Source organism: Nymphalis io, chromosome 7 (genome assembly GCF_905147045.1).
Source record: "Nymphalis io chromosome 7, ilAglIoxx1.1, whole genome shotgun sequence".
NCBI classification, from domain to species: domain Eukaryota; kingdom Metazoa; phylum Arthropoda; class Insecta; order Lepidoptera; family Nymphalidae; genus Nymphalis; species Nymphalis io.
Genome location: NC_065894.1, coordinates 3,233,318 through 3,245,605, shown reverse-complemented (window position 1 = coordinate 3,245,605; position 12,288 = coordinate 3,233,318). Strand labels below are relative to the sequence as shown.

Genomic DNA, 12,288 nt, shown 5'->3' with positions numbered 1-12,288 from the left:
AGTAGCTAAACCCGAAATTACGTTTAACGCTATCATTAGTTTCTAAAAATCTATAATAGTTATCCGTTTGTCCATTACAACTTAAAAAATTGGAGAACTTGCATTTGAATCCTTTTTTTTTATTCAATCATATAATACGTGTAAAAGTATAAACATTGTTTTCTCTGGGGCTGTAATATTTTCAATAGCTTAAGCAGATTTCTAAATAACAAAATGAACGCTTGAAACATAATTGGTAAGGAAACAATTTTTGACGTATAAGTTTTTACTGCAATATTCACTTAATGTTTAGGTTGCGACTTGCCTTAAATTAATTACATGTAATGTTTGAATACGGCCTGAATGCGATAACACAAGACAGACTTTAAGCGTAATACGCTTGTATGTGAAACGATAATATTGTTTTCCTCACAGAAATTTAAATAATACAATAGTTAACTTTTAATGTCTGTATTAAAAAACGTCACAGAAAGTAAATTGTACATTTTCTGTAGTATGGCTCTGAATTCTATATATAAAAAAATTATGAGTTTTTTATAGAGAGTAAGTATAATGCAAAATTACTAACCTTTTATTTTGTTTTGCATATGTAAATTCAGTTCAACAAAGAACGAGTAACAATAAAATATCGTATGCATAATTACATTATTTTTATCAAATACAATGTTCGATAAAAAACATAAAATTGTAAATTTTTTGGATAGAGTTTCCTATCGAGAAATTTAAATTCTAATATTTACATCATTTAATCTAAACTCGTAATGAAAATATATATTCGCAAATCGTCATTGTAGCATCATAAACTAGTACTGACTAGTATACTGATACAAAAGAATCGTTTAAGTATAAAACAATTACAATTTTTAATTACGTCAAGATATTGTTTAAATATAGTTCAAGTGTGTGTGTGATAAAGAATTTATAGTATATAACGCACATTTAAACATACATACTAAATAAAGCAATAGCTTTATTTATTCAGATCGCCATTCGATTTGCCGCTTCTTATTGGAATGCGTTGGCATTTAGACGCTTCAATAACAATCAGTCACAATACCGTTGACTTAAAAACGTTTCTGTATAAATATAATAAATAAATTCGATTAGTGAATTTCTTTACGATTAGAACAATGATCCCGATAAGAATTAAGTGTCGAGTTTTTGAAAAGGTAATCTTTTCGATTAATAAAAGGACAAAACATCTCTGGAATATAGAAAAAGTCGTAAAGTCGCCGTACAAAGACGTGGTGATACCAGATATGCCGATCTGTGATTACATGTGGAGGAACTTGGGGAGATGGTCAAAAAAAAAGGCCGTGGTAAGTAATTTTTGGTCATTACTGTCTAACATTTTGTATTTGTTTTTGACGTTTGTTAATTATGTTCATTTTATTAGTTTAATTACTGTATTAAATTCTAAAGCATTTTTTTTTTAATTTAAATACGTCGTACCTCGTACGGTAGTCTAGTCCATATGTACTGTAAGAAATATTAACCAACCCTTCCATCGTCAATAAAAAAATACCTTCAGCCCCGGATTTATAGCCTAGGCCTACAAGGCACCGAGGCTAGGGGCTGAAAATAATATAATTTTACTCTAACCGCTTCAGAATGGGAGGTTATGTTATCAATGCAGTTACACTGGCTCACTCACGCTTCAAACATGAACGCAATTATTATTGCGTTCATGTTATTGCATGCATGCATTGTATGGGAAGTTCCCACCCAGAACGGACTTCCAAAGTGCTACCACCTAGAAACATACACACATATCTTCGAATGCTTGCAGGTTTGCGGAATAACTGATAGAAGTTACACATACCAACAGCTATACCGTCAATCCCGAGCCCTTGGTGCGAATTTGCGAAGAAAATTTAAAATTCAAGACGGTGACGCAATTGCTGTAATGCTTCCAAATATGCCCGAATATCCTATCGTTATTCTCGGTACACTAACAGCCGGCGGTTTAGTTACAACATTAAACCCTGTTTACACTGCTTGTAAGTTTTAACTCGTACTTATCAAAAGCTGAGGTAGCCCATATTATATATATAAAATATATAAAATAGATATATATAAAATAGAGTAGTTAGAAAATCTGAATCTTAAACGAAGATTGAGGGGTCAGACCGGGCAAGCACCTTTGAATTTTCATTTTGAGCGCAATGGTTTTCGGGCCACCTAGCGACGTAAAATTTGCAAGTTTGATTCTGACCCTGCTATTGTTGTCCACACTCTTAACTCAATAATTTAACTCAAGCTATCCGCTTAATTGAGGGGTCAAAAGGAATATTAGTAATTAATTAAAATTTGTTCATTTCTAATATTCTTCTATTTTAATGTAATTTTACCGCTTTGTGTATTTCCTATATATTTATTAAACATTTACTTCGCTTGAAATTCCTTACTTACCTACTAAACATTAGGTTGGAAATAATATTATTTTATATAAAATAAGTGTTTTTTTTAAGATGAAATTGCAAGGCAAATACAAATGTCACATCCGAAAATATTCATCGCTGTTCGAGACACCGCACCAATAATAAAAGATGCTTTAATAAAATGTAAATTAAATGTACCCATAATCATTGTGGATGTTGACGAGAATCGACTAGAAGACACTGTGTCTTTTAAAGAACTTGTTGATGATAATAACATAGATTTAAACATTTTGAAAGAAGTCAAATGTAATAAAGGCGATGTGTCACTTCTTTTATATTCGAGTGGAACAACAGGACTCCCTAAAGGAGTAGAATTAACGCATAGAAATGTCATTGCGAACTCTGAACAACTTAATTCAAGTGAAATAAAAATGTTCAACGACACAACTGGTGAGTATTTTGTTTATTTAATTTGAATGTATTACATTATTATTTGAATGTATTTATATACAATAATTAAACTAAATTAATTTCTCATCGTATTGGAGCGGTGGGGTGGTATAAGCACTTAGCCTTTTTCTGGCCTTAGCCCAGCAGTTGAATAATTGTTCGATATTTGTAATATTTGAAATTAACCTAGGCAATATTTCTGATGTATTTCGATTTTAACTATTTTAGGGGACATGACTCAGGTTATTGAATTAGCCTAGCTGGAATATCCAGCACCTGATATTTATATACTATGTTATTATACACTGAGCTGTATATTGCTCTAGATCAACCATAATTATCAAGTTCATAATTTTTTTGGGGAAACAAATATATTTCTATTTACAGGCGTTTACTTTTTTCTTTACTCCCTTAATATTAATAAAATATTGTTATATGGATTTTTTTGTATAAAACTCAAAAAGTGAATGTCATTTATTATATACGAGATTCCCGGGCGTGAGGGGGTCCGTAGGTCTTAGGTACCGCATGTCCTCTTCTGTACGTCTAATAAATGAAATTTCATGATGAACAGTTGAGTAGTGGAGACGTTACACAAACAATTATTAACCATTCAAATGAAGACAAAACGAGAAGATTTATTTAAGTAAATTTGCATATGTATTATAAAACTGTTTTGTTTTCAATTACAGACTCGAACCAAGACACAATTCTGTCATATTTACCAATGTTTCATTCTTACGGTCTATGCGTTGTTCTGATACATAAACTATCTGTTGGAATGAAATTGGTCACTTTACCGAAATTCCAGTCGGATATCTTTGTAAACACATTGGAGAAATATGATTTTACTACACTGTCCTTAGTTCCACCAACAGGTAAGTGATTGTTACTTTTAATTTAAGAACTAATATTTTACCATTTTAGTAACACTAGCTAATGTGGCTCGAAATTCCAGATTCAAATTAATTCGAAAATATAGAAACAAAATTTTAAAATTTGAATTAACATTAAATTAATATACTTAATATTTCTTAGATTTATAATTTGTTATTAACAATTAAAAATACCACCTGTGATAACACACAGACAGAATACATGTGTGAAAAAGAAGAAGTAAGCTAGCCTATTTAGAAATCCATCACTAGCTATTGCTAATTTTCAAATTTTTTTTAGACACGTTTAAAAGAAGTTAAATTTCCACAATTAATTAAAAAAATATATATATTCTAGTTCTTTTTCTGGCGACTAATTCTGAAGTGAATTCCAAACATTTTACTAAATTAAAAAATGTTTTTGTGGGCGCTGCGCCAACACCGATGGCTGACATCGAGCAATTTCTAAATAAAGTTAATGTAAGTATACCATTTGTGTATTTATATGTGTTTTCATTATGTATACCATGTAAATATCGCATTGTGTGAAGATCTAGTCTCATCGAGATGGGTTCAGTGCTTCACGTAGCTTCATTGTAAGAAGCGCTTATAAAAAAAGAAAAAAATGTAAGCTATCTTTTAATGTGTTTCTTAATCTGGCTCGATAAATGGTACCATAAATTTGGAAGATGAGGAAATAAATATCATGGCTAAATGTTAGTTTTGTCTTGTTGTATACGCAAAAACAAAAGAACATAAGGTCTAGTAGATCGAATACGTCAATCTAAATCGAAGATTGTGGGTTCGAGGTTTATAATTAATCCTGTGCTCGGGGATGAAGGAAAATATCCTAAATAAACCTAAAGTGTTGAAAGTGATTCCAACAATATGTGTCTCACTAAAAGCCATGGGAACAGCGTGTGGGAATAAGCCCGATTTCACTGGTGCTAGGGCTTTGTGTAAGCTCATCTGTGTAGGCACCACCTCTAATCAGATATTCTATCGCAAAACAGCAATAGTATTGTTACTTTCCAAATGGAAGGGTGAGTTAGGCAGTGTAACCACAGGCGCAAGAGACATAACATCTAAGTTTCCAAGATTGGTGGCGCATTGGTTATTGGAGTGGTTGTAATTTTTTACGGTGCCAATGCCTATATGTGGTGTCGATCACATACCATCTGGTGGCACTTATACCTGTCCACCTATCTATTTCTATAGAGTCTCCTCAAGAGGACAGGATGTCTGTACCCAGCAGTGGGACCTGATTGTGATGTACGCTAGTAAGAATCAAATAAAAGCAACAACCATATTAATGTACTTTATAATTATCTAAATATAATAAAACAAAGGTCGAATAACTTTGATAAAATAGAAGCTATCAACCTCGAGATTGTACAATGAGGGCTATAACTCGCGATATTTTTGTAAAAAATAATTTGAATAAAAAACTTTTACAGCGAATCAATCAAAAGAGCAATACTCTTATAAAGCAGGTATATTATTATAATCTTTAAATATCTTCAGATAATTGTTTTAAAGTTCTATATGTCTACTAGTATGCATAAATACAATTTATTTTTACGCAAGTCCGCGTCTTCTATATTCTGTTATGTCCGGCATTCACATTCTCCTACAATCGAGACAAACGAGCGATTCTTTTTGTCATTACCTATCTTTTTGTAATCTACAGTGCTATTCTGTAAGAACTCACTTCATTACTCACCCGAATAATCTTGACAATCGACTTATGGTGATATACTATTTTGGTGCGTGTATTATTGAAATGTTATGATTATTAGTTAATGTCGCATTTCATTTTCTGACATATTTATTTATTTATTTGGGACACATACAGCATAATATAGTAAATAAACATTTGGTAACAAAATAAGTTTCACATAAGCCCTAACAATAACAAGTTATTTAACAATTAATTAAAATATATGAAAAGTATTTAAAATGTAATTTAAAAAGCAATATCACGACCCTTTTGGATTTCGAGCTTTTTTTTAAGGACCTTTTACCTTCGCTATCCATCCGATATCAGGCTTAATTATTATTTTACTTTTATTTGTTAATTCTTATTTATTTGTAAAAAATGGGTGGAGCTAATAAGGTATAATATATATACTAATAAGGTATAACTTCATATAGTTTAATGGTGGTTGTGGTGAAACTTATTTAGTAAATATTCAGTAATTTCATACGTGATATACAATACGAATTTTTGGTTTTTGAACTTTGACCTCTGCTTCACGTATTTTTTATTTTAGACAATAAATACATTAAGATATTGCTCACATTTTTGAACAGGCGTTTTTCGCAAAATATCTACAAATAAGATCTTTAATGCCGAGATGGCCTAGTGGTTAGAACGCGTGAATCTTAACCGATGATCGTGGGTTCAAACCCGGGCAAGCACCAGTGTATTTTCATGTGCTTAATTTGTGTTTATAATTCATCTCGTGCTTTACGGTGAAGGAAAACATCGTGAGGAAACCAGCATGTGTCTAATTTCATTGAAATTATGCCACATGTGTATTCTACCAACCCGCATTGGAGCAGCGTGGTGGAATAAGCTCCAAACCTTCTCCTCAAAAGGGATAGGCGGCCTTAGCCCAGCAGTGGGACATTAACGGGCTGTTACTGTAAGATCTTTAATATAAGTAAAAAAATCTAAAATCGTCTTACTCTTTTATTAATATGCTTTACAATGGAGTATTGTTTTAAATAATTTAAATATATATTTTTTCTATTGCAGCACGACATACAATTCAGCCATATTTATGGACTAACAGAGACGTCGCCGATGGCTCTAGCGCCACCTTTAAATTTCAAGGATTACACCTCCGTTGGGTTCGCATTATCAAACTGTGAAATCCGTGTCGTTAATAATCAATTGAATAATTTGGGTCCAAATGAGGTAATCTATTTAGTTCTCCCTTTTTAAATATTTTTCTATGCTTCTTGCTCAATATTTTATTTTCTTTAAACTGATTGTATAAACAAACTTTCGGCCCATGTTATAAATTGCAATACGTGTGAACAATGAAATTTGATTCGATATATTTTAAATTCATAAACATTAAGTTAATATTGATTTACCATTGGGCAAAAGCAGGAAACTTTATCACCTGAAAGAATTTGGGAGTAGAAGAGAATAGTAGAATAAGAAGAAGAAGAATAAGAACAAAAAATAATCAATATGAACCTACTGGTTTTGGATACATGGTGATAAGTGATCAACAGCGCCCATAGATATTGGCTCTGAAAGAAATGATAACTGTTCCTTACATCACCAATGCTCCAACGACCTTGGAAACTAAGGTGTTATGTCATTTGTCACCATTCAAACTGGAACACAACAATACTGTACTGAATAACAACACTTAGTATTTTTGTGTTCCGGTTTGAAGGGTAAGTGAGCCAGTGTTATAACAGGAACAAGGTACATAATTTTTTAGTTAATCCAAAGGTTGATGACGAACCTCGAAACTTCCTTGGTGATGTAGGAAATTGTTAATATTTCTTACCGCGCTAATGTCTAAGGGCGGTGTTGACCACTTACCATCAGGTGACGTAATAAAAGTAACGATCAACCAAACCAAACCAAATAAAGACAATTACTTTTTCACAATGACTAATATTATAAATTCACAACACCTACATATGAGATATGATTGAAATTTTGATTTACAGCTTGGTGAATTGTTAATAAAAGGGCCAAATGTAACGAAAGGTTATAAGAACAACCCAGAAGCTAATGAGCAAGCCTTTGTTGAAAAGGAATGGTTAAGAACTGGTGATTTGGTAAAGATCAATGAAGATGGGTCTGTAGTTATAGCGGACAGATTAAAGGAAATTATAAAGGTATTTATTATATGGTATTCATTTGTACATCGTGGGGTGATCCATGAGTCTAATTGTATTAAAAATCTCAAACATTTTATTTAATACTCGCATTGGAGTATAATAATAATAAACTTCTTATTAAAAGGTTGAGGAGGCTTTAGCCTAACACACGGTAGCATGCGAAAGCGATCCCGTGGCGCTCCTCGTTAAGACGGAAAGGATACCGCTGGTTTTTTAGTGGGTATTCCAATGTTCGGGGCGCACTCGGCGCCTTGCACACCGGCGAGCCCCGCATACCACTATTCCCGTGGGGGAAACGCGTAACGCGTTTTTTCAGCTTTAAAAAAAAAGAAAAAAAAGGCTTTAGCTAAAGAGGTCAGCAGTGGGTATACATTGTTTACCTTTTGCTTCATGTATTTCTTATATCTATAAATTCTTAGTCGCAGCAATTTTGAAGTTGACACCTGATTTATCTACAATCGTGTCAGATTGCCGTCCCATCAGATTATGAATCGCTATCTCCTTTACTTGAAGAAAGTGCAGGTTCACTTATAATAACAGACACAAACTGTGCAGAAAATTACAACATTTTCTGCACAGTTGGTTTTTCTCTGTAAACATGGCCGCTGTGACGTTATTATAATCTATAATAATAACATTATGAATGCGAAAGTATCTGTATATCTATTACGCTTTAACTGCTAGGCCACCAAACCGACTTTGATGCAAAATTTATGAAGCAAGCTTGAATCGCAAGGAAAACCTACTTTTTATGCCTAAAACCTGCCCCCCTCCAACACGCGAACGATACCGCCAACGGAAACTAGTTATGTAAAATTTAAGTAAAGCAAATATTGTAAGAGATAAGGACACAACAAGGTTTTTCGGTAGAACATATTTCTAAAGCAATATTTTTGTATTTAACGTACTGAATAAATAATAACGTATAATATGTATTAACATATAACACGTCTCAGTGGTAAGCATAATAAATAATTTTGTAAAGAATATCATGAGGATATTCTTTTTGCATTTAGGCATTTCTTTTCATCCGACAATTTATACCATCTAAATAAAAATCTTTACTAACGTACATCACAATAATAAAAAAAAACATTATACTCCGTAATATAATGACTTTCAGTCGATGTTCGATTTTTAATTAAACAATTCTTAAAATTAATAAATATGATATTTAAAAAATATAAAATTCATTTATTTACACCAAACTATAAATATCTTTGTTCCGTAGATTACGAGAATACATTCAATAATTTCATAGAAGGATTATGCCATAAAATTATTTCCAGGAAATATTATTCATCGTTATCAATTTACTATTCATATTTTTTATATTTAAAATAAAGATTTCTGTGTAATTGTATAAATTTTAAATAAATTAATAAACATGAAAAACAGCAATATTAATGTTTGTTTATATTGTTCTGAGTAATGAAATATAATCTCTTAGATCAGCCTATAATTTGGTTTGATCCTACCTGGAAGTAAAACATACAGCAACATCGAAAATAAAGTTAAACAAAGCCATAGAAGAGACAGCAAGGCATGGAATATGTCTGCGGAAATTTGTGTATTAAGAAAAGTCTTAGATCAGACGTTGTAAGAAGTCGGTTACATGTCTCAAGTGCCAAGGTTTATAAGTAAGGTAAAAGCTTAACACGGGGGTTAGATAAAGTGCAGTATACATTATTGTCAAAGCGATTTTGAACTTCGCTTTCGGCTAAATAAGTCAATTCAGTACATCAATTATTATTAATCACGTAGTAAATCACACACATATATAAACGGCCTTTCTCATGTTCGTGAAAGATCGAATCTTTTGTATTTACAAATGTAAAGTACGATGTCCTTTCAAATATATTAGTTACTAACGGCCCGACCCGGCTTCGTCCGGGTTGAACAATTATTTATCTCCGATTTTTATTTGATATTTAATAGGAAAAATGTCTTGGGTTACATTACTGCAATTTTCGTAGGCATCTCTACTTTTTTTTGAAAATCAAATACAGCCTATGTTACTCGCTGATAATGAAGCTTTCTGTAGGTGAAATATTTTTTTAAATCGGTTTAGTAATTTTTGAGTTTATACATAACAAGCAAACATTCAAAAAATCAAATCTTATAGCTTTATAATATCAGTATAAACATATACACTTTCATTATTTCAATGGAAAATAAGAAATATATTATTATTATATTTTTTTGTTACAGGTTAACGCTTACCAAGTTCCTCCAGCTGAACTGGAAAACGTTATCAAGGAGCACCCGGCTGTATTTGATGTCGCAGTAATTGGAGTACCAGATGAGAAAACCGGGGAAAAACCTAAAGCTTTTGTAGTATTAAATAAAGGATTTAATGTCACCGAGAAAGAAATAATGGAACATGTTAGCGATAAAGTAGCTCCATTTAAAAAATTAAAAGAAGTAGTTTTTATCGACACCATACCTAAGAATTCGACTGGTAAGGTCTTGAGGAGATTGTTGCACTAAGTGTCATTTTAAAATCGAGGAGGAAGTAAAAATCCTTATAAAGGGTCAATAGAGCATTTGTTTTTGAGTCGCCTAGTGATATAAAAGCCGCAGCTTCGATTCCATGTACTATAGCGTCCCAACTGCTAACATAAGCTGTATAATTGATTGTAAATGTATGAAGGTAAATGCCCATTTACCTTCATACAAGCCCTTATAATATTATTAGAAATCAGAACGTTAAAAAACAACGTCTTATTATTTTCCTTATCTATTCCCATTTGGTTGATTAAGTATATAGTTTGTAAGTGTAAGTATGGATAAGCCTTCGATTTGCGTTGCTTAAATTGGGCAGCACCTCATGAGAATATATTATGTTTTCACCGTCTGATCGATAGCTACGTTCAGATAAAAATATTCGATTTGCGGTATAAATGCGCGGCCTTTTGAATAAAGAATTTATAGCTCTAGTTTACCTATGCTTTTAAAATCTAAAGGAGCTCATAGTTTTCCACCCAGAATGTGTGTATATTTTTAATGGAACCATTAATATCCTATTGATAAAAATAGATCAGAAAAATAGATTATTTTTGAAGTTAGTTAAAAAATCATTTTAGTATTTATGTATATTCTTAATTTATTGAAATATAAATTTTTATTAGATTAATTGTTTTAATTAAAATTCTCGTACATACTAAAACATTTTAGGTGTGATTGTTATATGTGAGTTGTAAGCAACGTACGGCCTCACGCCTTAGGATACGCTTGTTCTGTCCTGATTCTTTTAAATACCTTAAGACCTGCTCAGTGACGCTGTCGAGGCCATTTGGGCCAGCAACAGGTCGTATAAAATTCAGTTACTGATGGTAGGGTTTTGTGCAAGCTCGTCTGAATAGGTGTTACCCACTCATCAGATACTTGGTATTATAGTGTTCCGGTTTGTAGGGTGAGTGAGTCAGTGTAATTACAGGTACAAGGGACATAACATCTTAGTTCTCAAGGTTGGTGAAGCATTGGCGATGTAAGCGATGGTTAACATTTCTTCCAAAGCCAATGTCTATGGGCGTTGGTGACCACATACCACCAGGTGGCCCATATGCTCGTCCGCCTACCAATTCTATAAAAAAAGCCATATGTATCCACAAATCACGTTTACGGTTAGTTATAGTTTAATTTTAAGGACGGTACAAATGGAATAAAGAAGTGAAGAAAATGTAATAAATATAGATTTTGGATAATGATGCTCGATAGAATTCAGACAAAAACGACTTTTTAAATAGTGGAAATAGATAGAGTATTAACTATCATTAATGAACAAACAATTAATTATTATTAACGATTCAAATTCGTTACAATATTTTAACAGCTTTTTAATAAATTAACTTTAATTTATAGCAACAGATGTTTGTCTAATAGTTGAATGTATTTTATGTGTTCATTAAGGTTGTATAATAATTAGTTTCGTTTGCTGTGAACATGAAACATATGAGTAAGTATGGAATTTTGTGATATTTTGTGCGAGTAATAACGAAATAACTTGATGTAACTTTGAAAAATTATGCGTAATACTTTAGGTTAGCACTTGTGTGAATTATATATACGATGATGATGCTTAATATTTTTGTGTGGCGTTAGTATTTTTTTATATAGCATCATTTACAAATCCTTCGACTTGTTTCGATATTTTTAATTACCATGAAATCTTACTGTAATTATTGTAATTTTTTATCATTTGTATTTATGTATATGTATTAATGTAAAGAGGCATATGATAATGATGAATTTTCTTGATAATATTTGAAAAAAAAGGTAACGCAGTTTAAAGCATTCAAATCGCTTTGGAGAAATGGTGAACATATTTACCAAACATTTGCTTAAACCACACACCTAATTTGGTCACCAACGTCAAAAGTGTGTGAACAATTTCATCTCAATTGGTTCAGTGGAACTGGTTTATAATTCAGTTCCAACATCTAACATTTAAAACACACGTCCCAACAGGTGAGGTAAAAGAAAACTTTGTAATATACGCTTAGACATATATTTTAAATGGCATAAATAAATTATTGCCAAAAATGTTCATTTCGGGATTACTGATTAAAATAAAAATGTAATAATAAAAAACAAGCGGTTATTTATTTTGGATTTTATTGGAATTCAATAATATACATAATTTTATATAAAAAAAACATTGTAAACAAAATAAGTTATTTATATCATCATATAATTTTTAAGCGCCG

At 31.8% G+C, this 12,288-nt stretch overlaps 4 protein-coding genes across 11 annotated transcripts in view; 3 read left to right on the top strand and 1 right to left on the bottom strand.

Annotated features, from left to right (window-relative positions):
- Window positions 1-12,288, top strand: part of LOC126769404 (uncharacterized) — a 368,776-nt gene that overhangs the window by 54,658 nt on the left and 301,830 nt on the right. The gene's annotated exons all lie outside the window — the stretch shown is intronic.
- The window catches only part of LOC126769612 (uncharacterized), a 553,155-nt gene that overhangs the window by 384,455 nt on the left and 156,412 nt on the right, over window positions 1-12,288 (bottom strand). The gene's annotated exons all lie outside the window — the stretch shown is intronic.
- LOC126769644 (uncharacterized) overlaps window positions 1-12,288 on the top strand; it is a 180,403-nt gene that overhangs the window by 149,758 nt on the left and 18,357 nt on the right. The gene's annotated exons all lie outside the window — the stretch shown is intronic.
- LOC126769406 (uncharacterized) lies at window positions 998-10,579 on the top strand. Its single transcript, XM_050488165.1, has 8 exons — window positions 998-1,319; window positions 1,790-2,000; window positions 2,472-2,831; window positions 3,524-3,709; window positions 4,065-4,186; window positions 6,468-6,629; window positions 7,406-7,576; window positions 9,791-10,579. Exons 1-8 carry the CDS (start codon window positions 1,131-1,133, stop codon window positions 10,067-10,069), a joined length of 1,680 nt encoding a protein of 559 aa, XP_050344122.1. The 5' UTR covers window positions 998-1,130; the 3' UTR covers window positions 10,070-10,579.

Coding starts and splice junctions, on each gene's coding strand:
- LOC126769406 (XM_050488165.1), top strand. CDS start 1,131: ATGATCCCGATAAGAATTAAGTGTCGAGTTTTTGAAAAGGTAATCTTT. Junction 2,001..2,471: donor AAACCCTGTTTACACTGCTT/GTAAGTTTTAAC, acceptor GTTTTTTTTAAG/ATGAAATTGCAAGGCAAATA. Junction 2,832..3,523: donor AATGTTCAACGACACAACTG/GTGAGTATTTTG, acceptor TTTCAATTACAG/ACTCGAACCAAGACACAATT.